Here is a 21,890-nt window from a genome sequence, read left to right on the forward strand (position 1 = left end):
ACTCTGACTGAAGTCCACAGCAGTTACCTTGCACAGTTGTCATGAGGGAGTGAAAACAAGTCTTGGATCAAGAAATCCCACAGGACTCTGGAGTATTTGCTTTGCATTTTTAGTTTTGTTTGTTTCCAATGTTACCTTTGAACACTGGCAGAAAAGTTGATTCTGAGAGCCCTGGTACTCCTTGTTGTCCTATCTTGTGTAATTGGTAGGGTTTTGTACTAAGATTTTCTCTGGGTCTCATTTTTCCAGCATCAGGTGCTAATATATCTTTTGATTCTTCGGTGCACTTTTCTGTATTTTAGAGTTATGTTTTGCAATACGTGTATTTTGCTAAAGGCTTCTAATTTAACAACTAGAGTAATTAGGAAATCCAGGTGGCATTACACTGATGTATTACCACTCTTGCTGGCCCAGTGAAGGCATAGTGGGCTTTCTTCTTGCCTGATAACCCAACTATTTGTAATTGCTATACAGACACATGCTTGATGAAGTATTTGTTACCCTCTATTATTATTGTAAGTTATATTATTTTTTGCTGAATTGTGCTGAAAACTAGGTTAAGAAATTTAATATCTCCTTAAAGCACAGATACTCAGAGTTAAGAATGAAATAGGAAAATTATCTAAATTCTGGCAAACTGTGCTCGTGTGGTTGAGGGGACTGTGTTTAGAACAGATCTCCTGTGTAAAAAGGCTGCTCCTCTGCCTTCTGAACCATTCCCATAGAGGATCCACAGGAGAGCCCTGGGACCAGACTCATGTTTTACTAATCCTGCCCTTGCAGTCTTAAGCAACTGATACTAGGACTGTCGGTCTTGTCATCTGTATATAAATGTAAGCCCTACTGCAAACATCAGGGAGAGAGGGCTTCAGATGTTAATCTGGCCAGTAGGAAGGGCACAGGAAGGATCTGAGCAATGGGTCCTTGAGAACATTTGGAAATACTCCAGTGGTATTGGGTTATTCTTTAACACTTAAGACAACAAAGGGACGATTAATTCCAGATTGTCTAAGGAGCCAAGAATCAGAGTTCAGCCGTAAGGTTTTGTTTGGGAAGAAAGTCTGGAGGGATCATTTTATACTCTTTTTAAATTCTAAACTTGAAATAGCAATTAATTGACTCAGCTGTTGTCTTACAGGTGCTAGTGAGAGTTAGAGCTAGCATCCTGCCCACCTGCAGTCAGGTAGGTGATGAGTGCTGGAGGATCCTGCCACACTCCCAGCCATACAGGCTGGGGGGGATGCACAGAGCTGAGTGGCTCATGCCCTCCCTGGGTGTGAGGACTCACACCACACAGCCCTTCTGTTTCTGAGCAGCTTTTATCTAAACAAAGTGTTACATGCAGCTGCAGTTCATTGAATAATAAAAAATTAATAAAAGGGCAGCACAAATGAGGGTTGCTCTGTGAAGGTTACACTAAAATTCACAGCAGCTTTTAACAGATCTACTGTCAGCAGTTTTGATTTTCTGAGAGAGAATCCTTCCTGGGCCTTTTCTTAAACCTTAAAATAAGTCAGAATGATTCAGCTGTTTTACAGCAATTGCTATTAAATTTCAGGAGATATGCACTTAGCATGTGCTGTACCACCTGTAGAGTGTACAGGCTTTGCTGTTGTAAGAGCCTGGGCTTCTGATGATGGCTTTAAGCAATTTGTGACAATGCTGAGAATGTGGCATCAAGTAACTGTCTACTCTGCCAGATAAACTGCTTACCTTGAATCTCCTCCTGCTCTCTGAGCCCCAGCTATAGGGAATGCACGGATCTCAGTGAGGATGTGGTTCAACAGCCCTGCCCCACCCCTGTGTGCCGGTGTGAAGCCGTTTATTGAATGAACTCTGTGGGTGGTGCCAAGGCAGTAGCGACCTCATTGGTGCCTCAGAAATGTTGCAATTTCCAGGTCTGATGTTTTTTTCCAAGTGTACAGGCAGTGTGAGGAGAGGAATGCTTTCTTTTCCTGTGGTTATTACGAGGTGACGCCTGCCGAGGTGAGCAGGGCTTGTTGTTGAACAGAGTGCATCAGCAAGTGGATGCAGCTGATTTTCACCTAAGACCAGGCTGGAGAGAGCACTCTTGCAGGAGCCTTGATCTCTGGGAGTTCTGAAGGCTGAAAAAATCGCAGATCACAAAATTTTCACCATGAAGAGCTCCAGAAGCGTTTTCTATCTTCTCTTCTTTCATGCTGGTAAGTGTCCTCCAAAAGCTTTTGCTGTGCCATGGGAACTCTGTGTGATGCGAGAGAGCAGAAGGAAGTTAGAACCACTTCAGAGCCAATCTCATATGGCCAGGAAAATAAACAGAAGGAAGTGATAGAAAAGCAGAGAAAAGGCTGTATTGAACACCATGTATATATCTTGACTCATTGGTGTCAAATGTTGTGTTTCCCCAGCACTGAATCAATTTCTTGTTGAGTGGTGTCTGTTTTTCACAATAATGAGCAGTTCTATGACACTTACTTTGTAAAAATAGAAATAATTACTTTATTTCACTTCTCATGCTCTGTGCAATGTGTTGGCTTTTTCCTGTCACTCCCAAATTGTATTGGTGAGTGCTTTCAATTTCACCAGAGGTGTAGGCACTGTTTCTGAAGCACTCTTCAGTTCTTCAGAAAACAAATGATCCTAGTTAATTTTTTTCCCCATTTTTTTCTGTTGAAAGCTCTTGATACTGTAGTAGTAGCTGTATAAATAGCCATTTGATGTTGCACAATGTAGTACCATTACTTTGAGGAGTTATTGGGATGTTTGTCAGTGGTAGTTATGGCTCTATTAGGATTCTGAGCATGTTTCAATTGGAAGTTGCCAGCTTCTGTCATTTTAAGCTTTATATGTATATCTACCGATATACAGAAGAGCCAAAATTGAGAATAAACTTGGGCTCAGACACTGACCTGATGTTTTAAGCTGGTTTTCTTTGGCAGTAGGAAGAGAGGCTAACTGCAGGCCTTTTTTGTGCTCAAGTCTATTTCAGATGGGCTAACTTGTAAGGAAGGAGCTAGGATATTGCCCAGATCTGACTTTCCTCTAACAACAAAATTCAACAATTTGGAAAGTGACCAATAAAGCCTTGGTTTTGATGAGTGAGAAAAAACCAGTGAATTCATGCTGTTTCACTATTTTGGCTGAAATATAGAGCTAAAAGGACTTTATGTTTCAGGTGTATGGCTGATGATTTTTTCGTACTTTTATGCTTTACCCCCTTGTGTGTCTGTATGTAAAATCAGAATGCTGAGCCTGAAAAATGGCACTTAGCATACATGCACACTGAGAGGCTGAGTCCACAGTTTAATTTCTTTTTGCTTATGTTTATAAAAAGAAAACCCCAAAATGAAAACCAGGATTTTTCTTCCACTCCCAAGGAATTAATTATGAAAATTTTACCCCGGCAGATGAGGTAGTACAAGCATTAAGTTTTTGTGAGGTGTATTTTTACCATGACCTGTTGTAGCTTTCTCCCAACCCTCTTGGTTCTCAGAATTCCTGCAGCTCAGAGGTGGGCAGTTGTTTCTCCCTTTGCTGGCATATGCTGCCACGAAAACTTCCTGTAAGCTTTCCAAGTCTGACTTAGTATTTGTTGACAGCAGTAGATTTGGCTGTGTGTCACAGAGGAGCAGCAAGCCAAACCCAGTGTTTTACTGTTGGATCTTTAGGCATCAACAGCCTTGTTTAGTCTGCAGCCAGGAAGTCAGAAGATGTGCAGGGAGCACTGTCGGGCACTGGCGGAGTCATTTTTAGCTTGCACAGTCAGATGTGGCATCTCAGCTCCGTGGCACTGGGGGGGAAGTAGAGGGCCACTTGGAGGTATTAGAAAACCACATGATAAATGGTTTACAGCAGACTCCAGCTTGAAAATGGAAATTGTAGACAAGCAGTGGAATATTGTGTCTGTGCTGACGAAAATGACCGGGCCTGTTTGTCCCACGCCTGCGTTTCCATTTCACCGCACTGTCTGTGCACGGTGACCTCTCCCCACAAAAGCAACCAAGTGTTTGTAGCTTTGGCACTTAGGAGGGTGAGGTTTGGGGCTCCTGAAAGGCACCTTTCTTTGCTAATTAATGGAAATCTCCACTACTCAACTTCAGTCTTCTCATTCATGGCTCTGCCCTCCCCTTTTCCTGACTGTGGTTATGATCTCTTATGAAAGACTGTTTTGAAGGGCCAAGTTTACTTTTCTAGTGTTCATAACAAGCCTAGTGGCAAGGCTTTTGAGCACCTAAGGTTGCTTTTTTAATGCAGACCAATAAGGGCTGATGCAGGACTCCAGATACTAACTAGCAATACTCAAGACCTGAGTTGTCTTTGGACAGTCCCTTTGGTTTTGTAGCATGTCATTTTAAGTAATAGTTTCACATGGTTTTAATTTGGTAACGATGGTGTATTCTACAAGGTGTTTAAAATAGTCTGGATGCCCTGACCTATTCCATGGTACCTGTATTTCTTATGTCAGAAACAAATGCCACTGGATTTCAGTATCTGAGTCTAATCTTGTGGTCAGTCCAAAAAAATTTCAGTATTCATGTTAATTGGAATGAAAGTGGGAATCACCTCTAAGCACTCACAGTGAATTCTGTTTGGGGGGAAAAGCAGAATGAACGTTTGTCTCTACATGGTAAGCTCTGTTACAAAAGCTCAGATGGGTTTTGTGATATTTTCTCTTGGTGCTGTGTTTGCAGCTCTCGGCCTGGAGCGAGTCCGGTGGTGCACGGTGTCTGAACCAGAACTTTCCAAGTGTAATGACATGAGCAAGGCCTTCAGTGAGGCTGGCATCCTTCCCCCTCTGGAGTGTACAGCAGGGGAGTCAGCTGCTAACTGTACCCAGATGATCAAGGTGAGCTGTGAGTGACACCAGTGTCATTAGTTTAATTTCTTCATGTGCCTAATAATAATCCCTGGCAAGGTGCACTGTTCTGTGGTGAGCGTGTGGCCTTCCAGGCAGCTGAGCCTCTGCTTCCTGGCATTCATGGCTCTGACAAATCAAGGCATATCTTTTTTTAAAAAAGCACAGAAGCATACATATGAACTAGAATGTCAGAATGACCCCATGTCATCTGTTTGGCTGCTCACGTATGGCCAGTCATTAGGAACACAGCTAAGGTCTTAAATATTTCCTCCCAAATAGTAATCTTTGATTTGGGAATTGTGTCAGATTTATTTAGCAGATATTTAAGAAGGGATGGAGCTACAAGATGCAGACAGTAGTTAAAGCTGTGCTGCTTAGCCTCTAAGTAGATTGTATTTCGATAAACTCTGGATCAAACTCCCATTTCAGGGTCCTGTTATGGAAATTGCTGTATAAACAGATGAGCTGAGTGTAATCAAATCAAATCTCCCAATACTGAGTACAAGAGAAAGGCAAAGCAGCAAGTGGGGTGAGCAAAGGGCAGACCTCTGCATTAAGCTGTATTAATTCAGCTGCCCAGAGTGTGCTCAGCTTTCAAAAAGAGTGTGCCTCTGGGGAAGGCTTTAAAGACTGTGAACATGTGAATTTGCAAAATGATGTATGCAAAATAATTCCCTCCTTTGGAGGGGGTAGGAGGTAAAAAGTGGATGTTGGAAGAAGTGTGGAGGCAGGTAATCATGGTTGTCATCACTGGCAGGGTGTGGGGGAAGGGAAGGCTGGCTGTGCTAAGAATGTTCTTTGTAGATATGCCCAGGAACCAGGTTCCTGTGGGGATGCAGCCTGTCAAGGACAAGAGGTTCAGAGAAAGGAAAGGAGATCTGAAAGAACAGTTTGAAGGGAGAAGAGGCTGATGATTATGTGGCTAGGAAGAAAGGAATGGATTTCAAGAACCGATATCTTGTAATTTTTGTCAATGAAGCAGAATGGTTGTCTGACTCCTCAGACTGCCTCATTGCCTCTTGATAAATACTGTTCCTGAGCCAGGGTGTCAGACTGTATTGAAGAATGCTGAGAGCAGATACTGATATAGATATGGATCTCACCTTGGGAATAGACAGGGCATTCTAATGTCAGATCTTCCCCAAACCACTTGGCTGATTGCTGCATTGCACAGAGGGAGCTGTTAGATTCTGCAAAGCAGATTATATAAAGGGCTGATGAGTGTCTGATTCTGAAATACAGAGCTCACAGAATTGCATTTGCAAGCCATTGGAAATAGCAGGCAGGCAGACAGCATGAGTAAGTTGCTTTCTGATAAAATGAATTTTCACTGTAAGGCTTCAGACAAGACTTTGTCCTTTAGATCTCCTTTTTGCTTTTTTCCCCTTGTGCTAATAATCTACTAAATATTCAAGCTGGCCTACTCTGTGTAGGACTGTGTGGAATCCCTGAGTTGGAATCTGCACTGAACTCTGATCCTTGAGGCCAAGAAGGGAGCAGGACACAGTGGCTGAGGGGGCAGATGCTGTTTTGTAACACTGCATAACTTGGACTTAGACCGGTGTATGTGTTAGCACATGGGTAAAGGAAAAACCCTTTGTGATTGAAGGTGTGTAAAAATTAGGAAATACCTAAATATTTAACTAGGGAACCTGACAATATTTAATGTGAGCTGATTTTCAGCAGGTCTTTAAAACACTTATGTAGGTAATTCTCAAATGTTGTGACACACATAAATAAACTTCCTCTGAAAATAAAGAAGAGAGGATTACCATCACATGTATACTTACTAAAAAATTGTAGGTGAGTCTCATGCTTTTGCTAAATTTGTTGGCAAATGCTTGCTGGAAAAAAAAATGCCCATGCTGCTGTTGATATGTCACCTCAGCAATAATTGTGTGTTATTTAAAGGAGAGATCTGTAGCCTGAAAACTACTTCATGTTATAAACAATAGACCTTTATTGTCTTGTTGTGCTATTTTTACAAAAGCTGTTTATCAGAGACTCTGTGTCTAAACTGAGCTCAAAGTTTCTGCTTTGCAGTCAGAAAAGTGCTATTTCCTATGAAATTATGGCCATATAACATACCTCATGGTTTCTGAGGCCAGCACTTTCCATTTATCTGCTCTACTTTTGGTCCACCACCAATTCTAGAAGCTCATTTTGTTCTCCCTGAGGGTAAGAGCCCTCTAACTCCCACCTCCTCTCCTGTCATGTCCCTCCTAAACCACAGGTTGTATTTGATTCCTACACTGTCCTGTGCTCTGACCCTCACCAGGGGAATATCACATCTAGTTATTCAGAAGGATTTTGTTTGTTCTTTAAGATACAAATATCTCCCAACCCCAAGCCCACTTCAGGTTCCTTTGGATTTGTTCAGCTCTCATTCATGAGAAGCAGCTCTCAGGACATCTATTGTTTCAGCTGATAAATGAATATCATCTTTTCTCTCCTTCAAGCCAAACAAGTAAAAGATTTCAAATTACATGGCAACTTTAAATCTGGTTTACATATCAACATTGACATATTACCTGTGCTCTCACACAATGCCTTAAAAAATGTTCAAGTTTTTTATATGGTTCAGCCTGTGGGAAGCTGCTGTGGTGTGCTAGGCAGTGCCAGCCCTGCCCTGCCCATGCTTTGCAAGCTCCCAAGGCATGGAGAAACTAAATGACCTCCTCCAGGGCCAAAACAGAGGTTAAGCAAACTGATAAGGAACATGGAATTAGCTTAGAAATGCAAAATGTCACCCTGCTGATTATTTTCCCAGCAGTATCTTGTCTGGGTGTGAAATGGCCTCTCGTGGCTCCCATAGGCTCAGTACCCAGAGGGAGCTGACTGTGCTGCCAGGGGTGTGTGCAGCAGTTCTGCTGGCCCTGCTGCTGGATACCCCATCCTGTGCCCTCCAGAGCATCCTGCAGCTGTAGCAGCATCCCAGCAAGCTTGGTGTTACAGTCACCAGAAAATACCTGCTGAACTGGGCACCTTCCCAAAAGTGGATGCCTCAGATTTGTATCCTCCCAGTTTGAGCAGTCTTTTTTACTTTCCTCCTTCTCAGGAAGCCATTGCCACCTGCTCCCCCACTCACAAAATGCATGTCTGCCTTGTGCTGAGCTGCAAGCCAGCAGGCTCTAAGGGTGCTTTGGAGTCCACTTTGGCATTCAGATTTTGTAGCCCCAAAAATATTATTTTGAACTATCTGTGTATAATCTAAAAATGTATCAACTTTATTTAAATCTTCAAGCTTTGGGGCAGTAGCTATAGAATGAAACTTCAAATTGCTGGGCTTTAAGGTCCTGCAGAGAGCTGCAGCATCCATTTCTATAGTTATAAAGGTTCCTTTGAACTATTAAGACTGGTGAAGCCATCGTTGTGCACGGCTGGTTTCTGCATGGCTTCTGAAGGAAGGCAGTTTTGAAGGTCTAAAATCCCTCTTGGTAGGAGTTGTTCAGAAATTTGTGTGCCCTTAAAATAATTGGAAAAAAGAAAACACAAATGCATATTAACTAAGGGCCTCTTCTAAATGCATGGGCACTCTGGTTGTTGATAACTACTGATAATTAAGCTTTAACATGTATTCTGCCCTTGTTTCTGCACAGGATGCCTTGGCAGATGCAGTGACCCTGGATGGCCGTTGGATTTTCCAGGCTGGAAGGGAGCATGGTCTGAAACCTGTGGTTGGGGAAGTATATGATCAAGGTATATTCTGACTAGATATGTTTCAGATTACTTAAAATGCATAAGTAAAAGCTTGTATTTCCTGCTTGCATTTTATTTGGAGTCTTCTTGAAGGCTCTAAGCAGTGGGTAGTGGTCAGGTTCCCTCTTGGTTGCTCCTGCCTGTAACAGACTGTTTGGGGAAACAGGAGACAGAGCTGTGGCTGAGTCTGTGCTGAAGCATTTAGGTCAGAGTAGCTGTTCCTGCAATAAGTTTGTTGGGTTGGTTTTTGTTTGTTGTTTACTGTCTCTCTGCTTTCTATGTTCTCTGTTCCATGCTTCATAGATTAATGAATTGCTAAGCATAAATCACTAGGTTTATCTCTCAGTCCTATACATTGGAATAATTAGATTTTGTTTTTACTAATGTATGATAACCTGCTGGAAGAAAGGAAGTACTAGATTCTGCTTCTTGTCTAGGTGACCTCAAGCTTTGATTTCCTTTCAAGGCAGAGACAGTAATTCAGTGGTGACTTGTCATCCTGACCAAGAGCTCAGTATCAACACGTTTGTGTAGTTCAGAGCTGGATGATGCCCCCCCTAAATTTAAGATGCAAGGGAGGGGAGAGCTCTGAAGCAGTTTGCTGGCAGTGCTGTCTCATCATTCTATTGTGAGATGGAGCTGGACTTGTTTTGTAGCTGGGTCTTAGTGTTACCTGGCCAAAGGCATCTTCAGAAGTGGCTGTTGGGGTCAGTCCATAGGATCTTGGATCATCTGCAGCAGCCCCCCACCCTGTTAAACACATCATGACTCTGGTGAGGGACCTGTACTTTGGCTTCTCAAAACCAAATGGGCTCAGGATCCAGAAGTTGACTATCTCCATTAGTCAGGCTATGAGCTCAAATCACAGAAAAGTGGAAGAAAGTAGTGATTTCTATATAAAGTCAGATTGAATGACCTTATGATCACTTCAAACCCTCAGCTCTTGACACTGAGTTATATTAAACTGTAAAACAATGATAATGAAATCAGCTGGGATGCTCCAGAGACATCAGTTGACTCTGCTGTAACAAAATTAGGATCCACTGTGGAATAAATTATATTGGTTTCAATTCAATCCAAATATTTTTAGAGTAATAGAAAATTTCTTTCTGAAAGGAACCTCACTTTCAAAGCAAAGTGACCTCCAAAGTTAGAGCAGATTGCCTGTGGACTAAGACAGTTCACACTGAAAAAGTTCTGGGGTACATTGATTCACAGCCAGTAGGGTCTCAGCAAGGATGTGACCATAGTGGGTGGGGCAGGCACAGGAGTCCAAAAATCAGTGTATGTCACTGTAATGCTGCTGTGGGGCTACTCAGGTTGTTTCTCTTTCTTCCCATGCTGCAGAGATTGGAACTTCCTATTATGCTGTGGCTGTGGTAAAGAGAAGCTCCAACATCACCATGAGGAGCTTGAAGGGAGCACGCTCCTGTCACACCGGCATCAACAGGACTGCGGGCTGGGCCGTGCCCGTGGGGTACCTCACTGACACCGGGCACCTGGCACCAATGGGCTGTGACCTTCCACAAGGCAAGGCTTACAGGGCAAACATCCCTTCAGCAATGCTCTCCCAATGGTCTTGGGACCCTCTGTGTGTGTACAGAAATGTGACTCAGCTGCTGTTTTGTTCTTTGACTTTGATGCTCCTTGTAGGATTCTAATATAGGTCTGATAAAGACTGCAGGGGTTTTGGTTGTTTTAAACTTGGAAACTGTCTTTTAAGAAGAAAATAACTTGTGCCTTTTGGATCTTTTTAGAGATGTACTGTGTGGATGTGTTAAAATGAAATTGATCTTGTTTATTCATTGCTAAAAATGCCTCATTCTAATTTTGCATTTAGCTGTAAGTGACTATTTCAATGCAAGCTGTGTTCCTGGAGCAAATGGTGTGAACTATCCCAAATCCCTCTGTCAGCTCTGCAAAGGGGACTCAGAAGGACAGAACAAATGTGAACTAAATTCCCAAGAGCAATACTATGACTACAGTGGGGCTTTCAGGTAAAAATCATGTCTGTCAATTTTTAAATTGCTGTACCCTCTCCACAGTCATCATGTTCAGGCCTCACTGACAAGAAATTGAACCTACAGAGCTTCCTGTTGATCTTGTTAGAAAATCTATAGTTTTGTTAGGATAGCCATGCTTTTAACCTGACTGATCAAAAGTAATTCTTAACCCACTATTTCAGGTGTTAATATGTGAATATTAAACCAAGTGGATATTTAGCACATATACTGGGCAGGGAAAGCCCACTGCTATTTGCTTTGTCCAGCAGCTGTTTGACACAATCTGAGTGTTTCAGCAAGCTTTGCTGACTTACCTTTCCTGGTGAAACCTGATGATTCTTGGAGCCTGAGAGCTGAGCTGCTGTCCTACTTGGCAATTTCAGTTATCCCACCTAGCTGCTCTGAATTATCGAGTTGCTCTGCCCTCCATTTTTGCACACCAATCTTTATTTTCCTCCTTCCCATCTGTGTGCTGTGTTGCAGCTCCCAGGCCCCGAGTCATAGCATCAGCAAGGGCAGAATTTGCTTATGAGAAGCACTTGCTGCTCCCTGTGTATTCCCCAAAGGACTGTGTGACTGCCTCAGACACAGAGCTGTCCTGGACAAAGAAGGTCATGGTGTTTGTCCCAGGCAGCACTGAACATGTTGTTCATATTCACCAGATGACAATGATAGTTTACTTCATGCTCCAACAGCCTCTAGTCTCTGCCTTGAGCAAAACTCTGAGCACAAGGAACTAGGTCAGTGTCTGTGGCTGATGGAACGGAGCACAGAGCCCTCGGGCTGTCAGCTGGCAGTGGCCAGAGCACAGGGGTTTTGTAATGCCTCTTTGTGGTTGGATTTGTATTTATTAGGTGTTTGGCTGAAAATGCTGGAGAGGTTGCTTTTGTGAAGCACAGCACAGTGCCTGAATATACAGATGGTGAGTAATCCTGAAGCTTGTTGAACAATGGCTGCAAGGTCTGAAATACAGTGTTTGAAATGACAGTATATTATCAAATATTTGATGTATTTTGAATTGAGGAATCAGCAAAAAATGCTGTAATACAGATGAAATCTGAAAACAGATGTACCCTCTGAGGTGTGCACCAGGAGATAGAGAATTTTTTAAAATGCTTGATAGTTTCAGTATAAGGTGAAAGGTGGAATCTTAAGCTGCTTCTGGAAAGAGACCTTCAACAGCAGAAACCTCTTTTTATATAGACCTGGACTGTTACATTGCTCCAGCCTGCCAAGGGATTCAGTGCAGACTAGCAGAGAGTTAACCTGCCTTATCTGGCACTATGTGAAAACTACCTTGAGCATAACATTGCTTTAATATGTCTGACCCAGGGGGAAAAAACCCAAAAAGTGTTGTATGTAATCCTGAACTAGGGAGGCTTTTGATACTGCTGCAGACCCCAGCACAGCTCAGTGCAGTCTCACAAATGTTATGGGACTACAGGACCACAGAGATGCACAGGATATGCTGTGCAGTCAGGAATAATTCAGAGATGCTCAGGAGATGTGTGTTCTGCTCCACATGTGTAAGTGGGGCTTGGAGCCAGAAGCATCAGCCCCAGCTGATGTCTGTCCCCCTCCTGTGGTTTCAGGGAGAAGCCTTTCCTCCTGGGCCCAGCGGCTGCGCTCCCGGGACTTCCAGCTGCTGTGTAGGGATGGCAGCAGGGCTGATGTGACAGAGTGGAGGAGCTGCCACCTGGCCAGAGTCCCTGCTCGGGCTGTGGTTGTGCGGCCTGACACAGATGGGACAGTTCTCTTCCAGCTCCTCAACCAGGGACAAGTAGGAGACCATTTCTTTATTGCTCCTTTGTGTTTTAGAAGGGCTCTCCTGGCTGTCTAAGCAGACTGAAAATGGGGTATCTGAGCTCCTTTGGCTCTGTGGGGTTTGGAGGTGTATGGGATGTCACACATCCCACACAGAGCAATGTGTGACAGGTTCTTTCTTCTTTAACATTGCAGCAAAGATTTAATGGGGTGGGTGCCAAGTTTCAGATGTTCGACTCTGCGGTCTACGGCGCCCAGAATCTTCTCTTCCGAGATGCCACCACAGAGCTTGTTGCAATCACAGCTCAGAATTACCAGGCATGGCTGGGTGATGAGTATCTTCATGCCATGCAAGCTCTGAGCTGCAACCCCAGTAGTAAGTTGTCTGTAGATTCCTCTTTATAACCAAGCAAAAAGATAGCTGATAACACAGATCATCTTGATTCTGGTTTATTTTCTTCTCAGGCTTGGAGTGTTATGGAAAGATGCCAGTCTGATATTTGAGCATGGGCAAAGGTCACTTTTTGACCTAGAAGCAATACTGTATTAACACTTTTCTGTGCAAATTGTCCAGCTTTTTTATAAGGTGCAGGCATTTTCTATCCTTTCTTGGTGTATGAGAGGCATTAATCTTGGTAAGCTGCTACTGCTGCCTGGTACTTAATTTCTTACCTGCTGACAAGGGGAAATAATAATGTGCTGCTGCACAAATCCCCAGGTAGTCTATAAAAATGGATGAATGGATTCCTAGCAGAGGATTTCCTCCCTAAGCTGAAGGAACCCCTCTGTTGCTCTTTATTGAAGCATAATGGTCTTTCCTGCTATCAGAAGAAAGTAGAAATTACTTGATACACATTCTGGGAAAGTCAGAAACACAAGTTGCAAGAATCTTTGCCTTAAGAAGCTTAAAAATCCTGGCAACTGAGCTTCCCAGATGTGATCTGTGCTGTGGCAAAACCTTCCTGATTTGTCTCTTCTGGGCCTTGCTCTGACTGTCAGATGTGAGGAAGCTTGTATTCAGGGTGGCTTTTTGCTGCACTCCACTAATGTATTACAGCTGGGTTTAATGGTCAGTAATTGTAGGAACTGTTCCTTTGCTGTGGAGAGGTTTGCAGTGTGGACATCACTGCTCATCAGGGAGTGCCCTGGTTCCTGGTCAGGTGTAAGTCTGAGCTGGAGGGATGGGGAGCAATACAGAAGCAAATATTTTCAGTAACATGTATGGGACAGATGTGACAGTGGGCAATGTGAATCCTTATTGTGTATTGCAGAGAAAGTGAATGTAGCATTTGCTTTTCAATTTTGTGCAGCAATGCCAGAAAGCCTGAACTGGTGTGTTGTGTCCACTGAGGAGATTTGGAAATGTGGTGAAATGGCTGTTGCCTTTAGAAAAAAGAATTTGAAGCCAGCAATTCAGTGTATTTCAGCCAAGACAAAGGAAGAGTGCATGGAGCTGATCCAGGTAGGCTGCTACAATCCTTGTGCCATAAACCAAATGAGCAGAAACTGCTCCCTGCTGGGTGGGTGAGGTTAGATATGTGCACTCACTCTGGTGACAGGCAGGAACACTGGATTTCAAGGAGATGATCTGTAGCTCAGATGGTCTGGATGAGCCTGAACCCTGCTGATCTTTGGCTGTGATGAGGGCACTGTTTCCCAGCTAACTCAAGCCTGTGTGTGTGAAATCTCCTGTCCCTGTTTCACTGATGATGCTTTATGCACATTTGGGAGGTTTTCTTTAGCACTGTGATGCTCTTTTGCTGTAAGCCTTGCCCTTCAAGGTGCCACAGGTGTGACCATAAAGGTGTAATCATTGCAGCAGGAGAAGTATGTGCTGGGTTTTTTCACAGAAATCCTATGTTTTATTTTTCAGAAAAAGGAAAGTGATGCTGTAGTTCTGGGTGGAGCTGATATTTACACAGCTGGGAAGACCTATGGCCTTGTGCCAGCTGCTGGAGAAAGTTACTCTGGTAAGAAGATCCAGAAACATAAATATTGACTTTATTTTCCCAGGTTGTTTGAAAACAGCACTAAAAACACAGTCCTTTGTTCCCAGCCCTGCTGGAAAAGCTGTTTTCAAAGGAAATAAGAATTATTACCCTCATATCATAGATAGAGGAGGATATGAGATGAGCTTCTACAGTGATGCTACTTTCATCTGTCCTGCTGCAGGACCAGGTTGAGTCTTTGGCAACTTTGAGTCTTGTATCTGTTCATTTGTTTTTTGAATTCTTGTAAAAAAAATTTCAGTAGAAAAAATTAGTATTCATAAAGTCAAAATATTTTTAAGAGAAGCAAAAATACAGAAATTGTACAGTAGATTTTAGTTAGAAGCAAATTCTTCCTGTCAGTGTAGCTGCCTCAGTCACTGATTAAAAGAGGGCTTGTATCCACAGTGTCACTAAGGCAGAATTCAAATTTGCTGCAGAATTCATAGAACTTTTAATGCAGGTTTGAAGTTTTCACATAAAAATAACTTCTTGAAGCAGATTTGCTGAGTTACTTATGCCCTGAATGTTGTTTTTTAGAGGGATGTGTTTATAAGAGCTGGTGGGAACAAGAACACTTTCATCATCTTGTCTGTAGATTATTCAGCTCAGGTGTGCAGCAGTAGCAGCTTACAGACCAGAGGTGAATGCAGCAGTGTGAGGCAGTAGAAGTGAAGAGTAATTCCATGTATATCCATGCTGCCTGAGATTGTTGGTGCAATTGAAGTTGCCACCATATAAGTGTAATGGATGCACAGATGATCACTACGCTGTGGGAATGCATAAGGGAAGCTGTAATGTGTTGTGTGCTTTTTTCTGTTTATTTTACAAGCTGATGACAGCAGCAATGCATACTATGCTGTGGTGTTAGTGAAACGAAATGCGTCCAATGCATTCACCATCAGTGACCTGAGAGGGAAGAAGTCCTGCCACACAGGACTGGGGAGAAATGCTGGATGGAATATTCCCATTGGTGTACTAATTAAGAGGGGGATTATTAAGAACAGAGACTGTAATATTCCTCAAGGTAAGACAACAGTAATACAAATGAAAAAGATATTAATAGTCTAATGATAAACTTTAATTAGGGAAGTGGTTTTGATATTTCATAGATCTATATTAATAATATCTGTTTCTGAAGGGGTATTGTGTTTTTAATATAATGATTTGAAATTTTAAGTTTACCACCAGTGTGGACTAGTGGAGGGGTCTGAGAATGTTACATCTAACACAGAAGTATTCCTTTCCTTTATCACAAAATAATTGGCTAATTTAGGTTGGAAGGGACAGATTGAGGTCATCTATTCCAAGCAACTGCATAAAAGGTCTGGTAGTTCATATTGCTCAGGGCTGTGTCCAGGCAGGTTCTGAATAAGTCCTAGGACAGGGATTACACACAACCTCTCTGGACCCTGTCCCACTTACTTGACCATCCTTGGTACAAAGGATTTTTTCTCTTATATCTACTCAGAATTTTCCTTCTCATAACTTTGGTCTGTTGCTTCTCATCCTTTTGCTCTGCACCCCTCAGAAGGACCTGGCTCTGTCTTCCTGAAAAACCCACCATGTAGATTAAGATGACAATACACTGTTAGTTGTCTTATCTCCAGGCTGGCCAAGTCCAGCTCTCAGCCTGGTAAATGCAAGTTGTGTTTCAGCCCTCTGAGCATCCTGCTGTCCTTCCACTGTATCAGCTCTAGACTGTCCATGTTCTTTTAATACTGGGAGCTCAGAGCTTGCCACAGATGTCAGAGGAGGACCTTCATTTCCCTGACTGCTCCCCAAGCACACCCCATTATTCTGAGCACTGGGCATCCTGGTGCCTCTGTCCAGGATTTTATTGCATTTATTTTCAAACTGCTTTAGGTAATGAAACAATGTAGCACAACAAGAAAAAGATCTGTAAACATGGAAGTCCGTGCATTCTAATTTTGCTTGCCTACTTCTTATCTATCACCTAGGAAGCTCTTTGGTTTCATTATGTAGTCAGCTAAATAGTGCTCTAAAAATATTTTAGAAGTTCTAGTTCATGAATTCCAGTAAGGCAGCTATAACTTGCATTTCTAGTGTTCTACTGAAACCTGCATTGGTTATAACTTCATGATGTCTGCCTTTTTTTGTGAAGAGCCCGCACTTTTCATTCCTTATGTTGTTTTTGTCTTTCCCCAGCTGTGAGTGAGTTTTTCTCTGCCAGCTGTGTCCCTTCAGCTGAGCAGGACAATTACCCAGCAAAGCTCTGTCAGCTGTGTATTGGGGATGAGAGTGGAAACAACAAATGCAGTGCAAGTAGCCAAGAACGTTACTACAGCTACAGTGGAGCCTTCAGGTAACTGATAACCATGGCTGTGACTCAGTGTCAGCCTGCCAAAATGCAGGGAGTGCCTGCTTTCCATCCCAGTCAGCAGGCAGAGGTTATTGCTGCTGCAGCAGGTGCCATAAATGAGGTGGGACGTGTGTCCCCAGATGTCCTCACCAGTGCAGGTATGGTGTAAGGCATTGCACTGGCTCGTGTCACAGCCTTTGCCAGCTGCCTTGCAGACAGCCAGGTGGCCAACAGCCCTACCTGTATGTCTGCACAGAGCACCCACCTTGTGAGGACCAAGCAGATTTTTGCTGGCCTCCAGTCCTGGATTAGTCTAGTGGGACAGGGAGTCTGCCACTCTGGATGGGCAGATCATCCACAGGGAGCTCTAGCAGGGAAGCAGGCACACAGTAGCCAGGATCTGGCTGCTGTAAGTCCCTGCAGAGAGTGACAGACTCCTGACAGGGAGCCTGGAGTGTGTCTTCACTACTCTGATTCATTGGTGGCTGTAGCTGAAGGTAGATTTCTGTACAGCACAAACAGCTATGGCCAGGGTTCAATTACCAAATCCTCTTCAAAACAAAGTATGTTAAAAATAGCGGGGAGAAAATAATATAAAATGGAACAAATACTTTGTGCAATAGTGTACATGTACAGATGGAGCTGTACCCAAAGACTGTGAAACTCTTAGATATGGAAGGAGTACTTCCTTTTCCTGACCTTCACCTCAGAAGGTAATGGTGCATGGAACAGCTGGCAGAAAGCCACCTTTTCCCTTCAGGGAGGAGACTTCAACAGCAGCTGCCTGGTAAATAATGAAGTGTAAGATTTGGATAACTACTTTTTGCAAATCTATTTAGTTGAGTCCAGCTGCTCTGCTGAGTACAAGCCTTGCAGGCAAGCTCCAGATCCTCTGCTGTACTTCATGGATTAACAGAGCCAGCTCCCAGTCAGGAGATGAATGAGCAATAAATGCTGTTACAGGCTGCATGAGCCTTGCTCATAATTCTAAGATTCTGCAGTTGACAAAAGTGCCCATACAATCAAACTTTATATGGAGATCACTTTCTGTGTTTAAGGGAGAAGATGCTTAATTCATTGAGAGATGTGGGAAGTTTTAAGTATTTAAAAGGGTAGAATTTGGGTGAAAAAACAGAGGACTGCAGTCTTCTACAAGGTAGGGGTAGATCTATCTGTGACAGGTGATGCCCTCTGAAAAAAGAATGAATTATGGAAGGTGATTGAGATGGACTTAAAATTCAGATTTCCAGATTCCTTCAACTCTGGCTGTCTTCAGACTAATTTGATAGAGGTGTGAGAGGCCATTCAGTTTGTATATATCCCACTGGCTGAGGCAAATCAAACTGCACAGAGTACTGAAAAATCTGTTGGGAAAGTTTTTTCTGATGGGGAGATGCACTGAAGAGCCCCACTGAGTCCTTGTTCTCTGTGTGACAGTATCAGCCACATTGTGACTTATCAGCTTTGATTAGAACTGTTGATATTAAACTAGGTGCAATTGAGATATATGTATTTTGGGTAACTGTTACCAGTCATAACTTTCCCTTGTATTTTGTGCTGCACAAGCCATGCAGTTTTACAGCTTTACATCAATTTCTTTGGTTTCATTATTTTGTTTTAGGAAATGCTTCTTGAAAACATTTATGGAATAAGCTACATAGGAAAGGAGGTGGTTTTAGGGTCCCTTGGCATGTTGGGCTACATCTGCTTCAGAAAATTAGAAGAAACTGAACTTAGTTCTGGAACAATACCCTTGGAAATTGCAGTTAGATTAACTGGAGATCTCCAGTATCCAGGGCTGCAAATGCTGCGCTGAATATCACATAATAGATCTTCTGGTTTTTTTTACTCATCTGATATTGGTCTTTCTTGTTGTTTTTCACACTGCTTTTAATAAATTTTTCTACTGTATTCCACTCTTGAAATTTGTAATTCAGAATATTATTTTTAATATTTGTTTGCTTTTCTCTCCATCCTAAATTTAACTGTTTTTTCTTACTAACTTTGGGTCCAATATATTTGCTTGCAGGAATGCATGTAAAAAAATTGCATTCTAAACCTATGAGTTATTAAAAAAATGTGGTTCACCTAAAGATGCTTTGAATTGAAAGCATTTATATCTTTGACTTCCTTTAGGTGCCTGGTAGAGGATTCTGGGGATGTGGCCTTTGTGAAGCACTCTACAGTGTTTGAGAACACAGATGGTACTTAGTTTTACATGTCTCTATTATAATTCAATTATTTTTTCTTGCTTTAAAGCATTCATTGCTTGACAATGATCTCTTTTTTTCAGGTAAAAACACTGCTAGTTGGGCCCAAAAGTTGAAGTCCAGTGATTTCCAGTTACTGTGTCCAAATGGTGCCCGTGCTGAAGTCACCCAGTTTGCCAATTGTCACTTGGCTCAGGTGCCAGCTCAGGCTGTTATGGTTCACCCAGATGTCAATGGTTTTGCTCTATATGGACTGCTGGACAGAGCCCAGGTATTAATAATCCTTTTATTTTTGGGGGCAGTGTTATATGGTCTTACACAGTCCAAGGATAAAGACAACAGGACCACACTGCCATATCCTGCCTCATGGCACTGGCAGCACGTGCACAGTGCACAGCCCTGTTGGGAGTGTGACAGAGAAGGTGAAATACAACCCATGGCACTCACCCAGCAAAACCACCCTGGTGCACACGGGATTTCAACCTTTTGCCCAGTCACTGGTTGCAGTAATAGCTTAAGGTGTTTTCCCATGGCTGTCCCCCATTTCTGCATTGTGCTAACGCTCTTCCATTCTGGAATTTTCCTTGGAGAGCAGTAGAACTTTGCTGGGTTTGTTTGTGCTGCAGCCATGTCCATGGTAAGCCATGCAGGCAGAGTGTGCCTGGCTGCCACAGTGAGGTTCCTTCTTCTCCCTCCTGAAGTTAATTAGTTCAAAATCAAGACTGAGCAATATCTCTGCTAGGCTTCAGTCATGTCTGTAACTCCTGGGCAGCCAAGCCCTATATTGCATAACAATATTGAGGCAAGAGAATTTCAACAAAACTACAGCTCTTTTTCCAGATAGTAACTAAAAACACAAAATCACAAATGCTGTTCATGTAATTGCCAGTGGCAGAATTCTGTATCTGATCTACTGGAGCATCTAAAAGCAAATGTGTAAGAGAGATTCTGCAATTGTGTATGAATTTTTCATCTACAAAACGGTTCCTGTCATCTTTCATGTTGGATGACAGGAACATGGCACTTCATCTTGCAAAATGCTGAGAATTTTTCATTATTTTCAGGTCTACTTTGGAAATAGCAGCAATGGAAATGGATTCAAAATGTTTGATTCTTCAGCTTTTCAAGGAAAAGACTTGATTTTTAAGGATTCTGCTGTTGAGATTGTGCCAGTGAAAGAGAGGAGAACATACACAGAATGGCTGGGGAGTGAATATATTGAGTCCCTTGAAGGGATGCAAACACCCCAGTGCTCTGGGGCAGGTAATAAGATAACACAGTACTCACTCATGGCTACTGTCATTCCCCTGCTTGCTCTGTGTCAGATACAAGGCTTGGACTAGCATGGTTCAAGTGGGAACTTCCTGGCCACCTCTGTCCTGCCACCTTCTCTTCAGAAAAGCTGCTGTCTGGATAACATGCTGTTGCTACCATGTGAATGCCTCTTCCTGCCTCTTTGCAGGGCAAGTGCCAACAGCATCTGCTCATCAGGGAGTGGGGTAGGGCTGGAAGCTGCCCCTGTCTGTGTGGATGGGGTGGAATTTGGGGCAGAAACCAGAAATACAGTATCAATGTGGTTTACAAGATCAGTCTCAAACCTGGAGCATCTCTGCCATTGTTGCTGATATTGAACCACCCAGGATTTCCAAGAACTGTTAGATGGATTCTGGGTTCTGACCTGTAGAAGAATTTATTTGAAGGCAATATCAAAACTCTTGTCTAGTGAATTCTCTCTCTAGTGGCCTCCTGGCTGGCTGTGCTCAGACTCCACATCCCTGCTTTACCCATCCCACTCTGTTTCTCCTGAGCTCTGCTGCCACAGAGTGCACAGAGAATGGACAGGCTGTGAACAGAAGCCAGTCCAGATTCTGCCATGGACAAAGTCTTCTACCTTCCAGCAGAAGAAAGTAGGGGAAATTTCCGAAGTCACTGGATGACAAAGAAGCCCAGAGAGACTGGAAGGGTGATTACCCTTTGACAGAGAAAAGAACAAAGCTAAACGTGAGCATCCACTGAGCTTATTGACTTTCCACACCCAGTTCTCTCATGGCTGGCCGGAGATGTCCTGTGATCTTTAGTTTGATGCAGCCTTCATCAAGAACCTCATGAGTCCTCCTTCCACGGGGGGCATTCCTGAGTGCCTTGTGCATGAAATTTGTATTTGCTGTAGGTGAAACAAAGTACTTCACTTCTGAGTAGCCATTTCTACTGGCTGTAGTATTCAGGTTTTATTGTTATCCATAGCTGCACTATTCGCAGATGTTGCTGTGCTGCTGGCAGGCACTGCCCCCCTGACTATAGAGACCACCTCATGATCCTGGGATGAACAGTTATGTAGTGTAATAAAAACCTGGTAAAGCCAGACAGCAATCACATAAATAAGTGAAAATAGCAATTAAACATGAAAACTTTAATCACACTTTAACCAGCCTGGTAGCTAAACCTCTGCTTTTTTGGGATATGAACATTTGCCTTCCCCTTTCACTGCCCACTGTTCATTGCTCCCAGTTCCTGGGGCTGGAGTGGGACACGGACTGATCCCAGTCCTGGCTGTGCCCGGTGGGGTGAGTGTGTGTGCAGGGAGCTGTGACACTGTGCCTGGCACTCAAACCCATGGCTGTGGGCAAGCTGTGCCCAGCTGCAGCCCCCACTGTGTTTCTTCTCCTTATGCTTTTGGTCAGTCGTGAAACAGCAGCTGAACAGGAGCCACCGTGTGCCCAGGTGGCCAGTGGCATCCTGTCTGGCCCGTATCAGGAATAGTGTGGCCGGCAGGATCAGGGCAGTGATTGTCCCCTGTACTTGGCACTGGTGAGGCCACACCTTGAGTGCTGTGTGCCATTCTGGGCCCCTCGGTTCAGAAAGCACATTGAAGTGCTGGGCTGTACCCGAGAGGGGTCTGGAGCACAAGTCCTGTGAGGAGCAGCTGAGGGGGCTGCGGGTGTTTAGCCTGGAGGAGGCTCCAGGGTGACCTTATCCCACTGTACAGCTCCCTGACAGGAGGGGGCAGCCTGGTGGGGGTCGGGCTGTTCTTCCAGGCCGTGACAGGACGAGAGAACACTCTCATAG

The 21,890-nt window shown here is 43.4% G+C and overlaps 1 protein-coding gene across 2 annotated transcripts; it reads left to right on the forward strand.

The window, feature by feature from the left end:
• The first annotated feature begins 1,613 nt into the window (after positions 1-1,613).
• On the forward strand, positions 1,614-21,508 carry MELTF (melanotransferrin). Of its 2 annotated transcripts, XM_030954302.1 has the most exons (15): positions 1,614-2,183; positions 4,671-4,825; positions 8,437-8,536; positions 9,884-10,066; positions 10,377-10,533; positions 11,394-11,461; positions 12,132-12,319; positions 12,499-12,679; positions 13,614-13,765; positions 14,177-14,273; positions 15,124-15,318; positions 16,461-16,617; positions 18,751-18,818; positions 18,908-19,095; positions 19,889-21,508. In XM_030954302.1, the coding sequence occupies exons 1-15, from the start codon at positions 2,138-2,140 to the stop codon at positions 20,165-20,167; spliced, it is 2,214 nt and encodes a 737-aa protein (XP_030810162.1). In that variant the 5' UTR covers positions 1,614-2,137; the 3' UTR covers positions 20,168-21,508. The 2 variants fall into 2 exon arrangements, with proteins under 2 accessions (XP_030810162.1, XP_030810161.1); XM_030954301.1 differs by having other exon boundaries at positions 18,908-19,979.
• Positions 21,509-21,890: the final 382 nt, after the last annotated feature.

Source organism: Camarhynchus parvulus, chromosome 9 (assembly GCF_901933205.1).
Source record: "Camarhynchus parvulus chromosome 9, STF_HiC, whole genome shotgun sequence".
Lineage (NCBI taxonomy): Eukaryota > Metazoa > Chordata > Aves > Passeriformes > Thraupidae > Camarhynchus > Camarhynchus parvulus.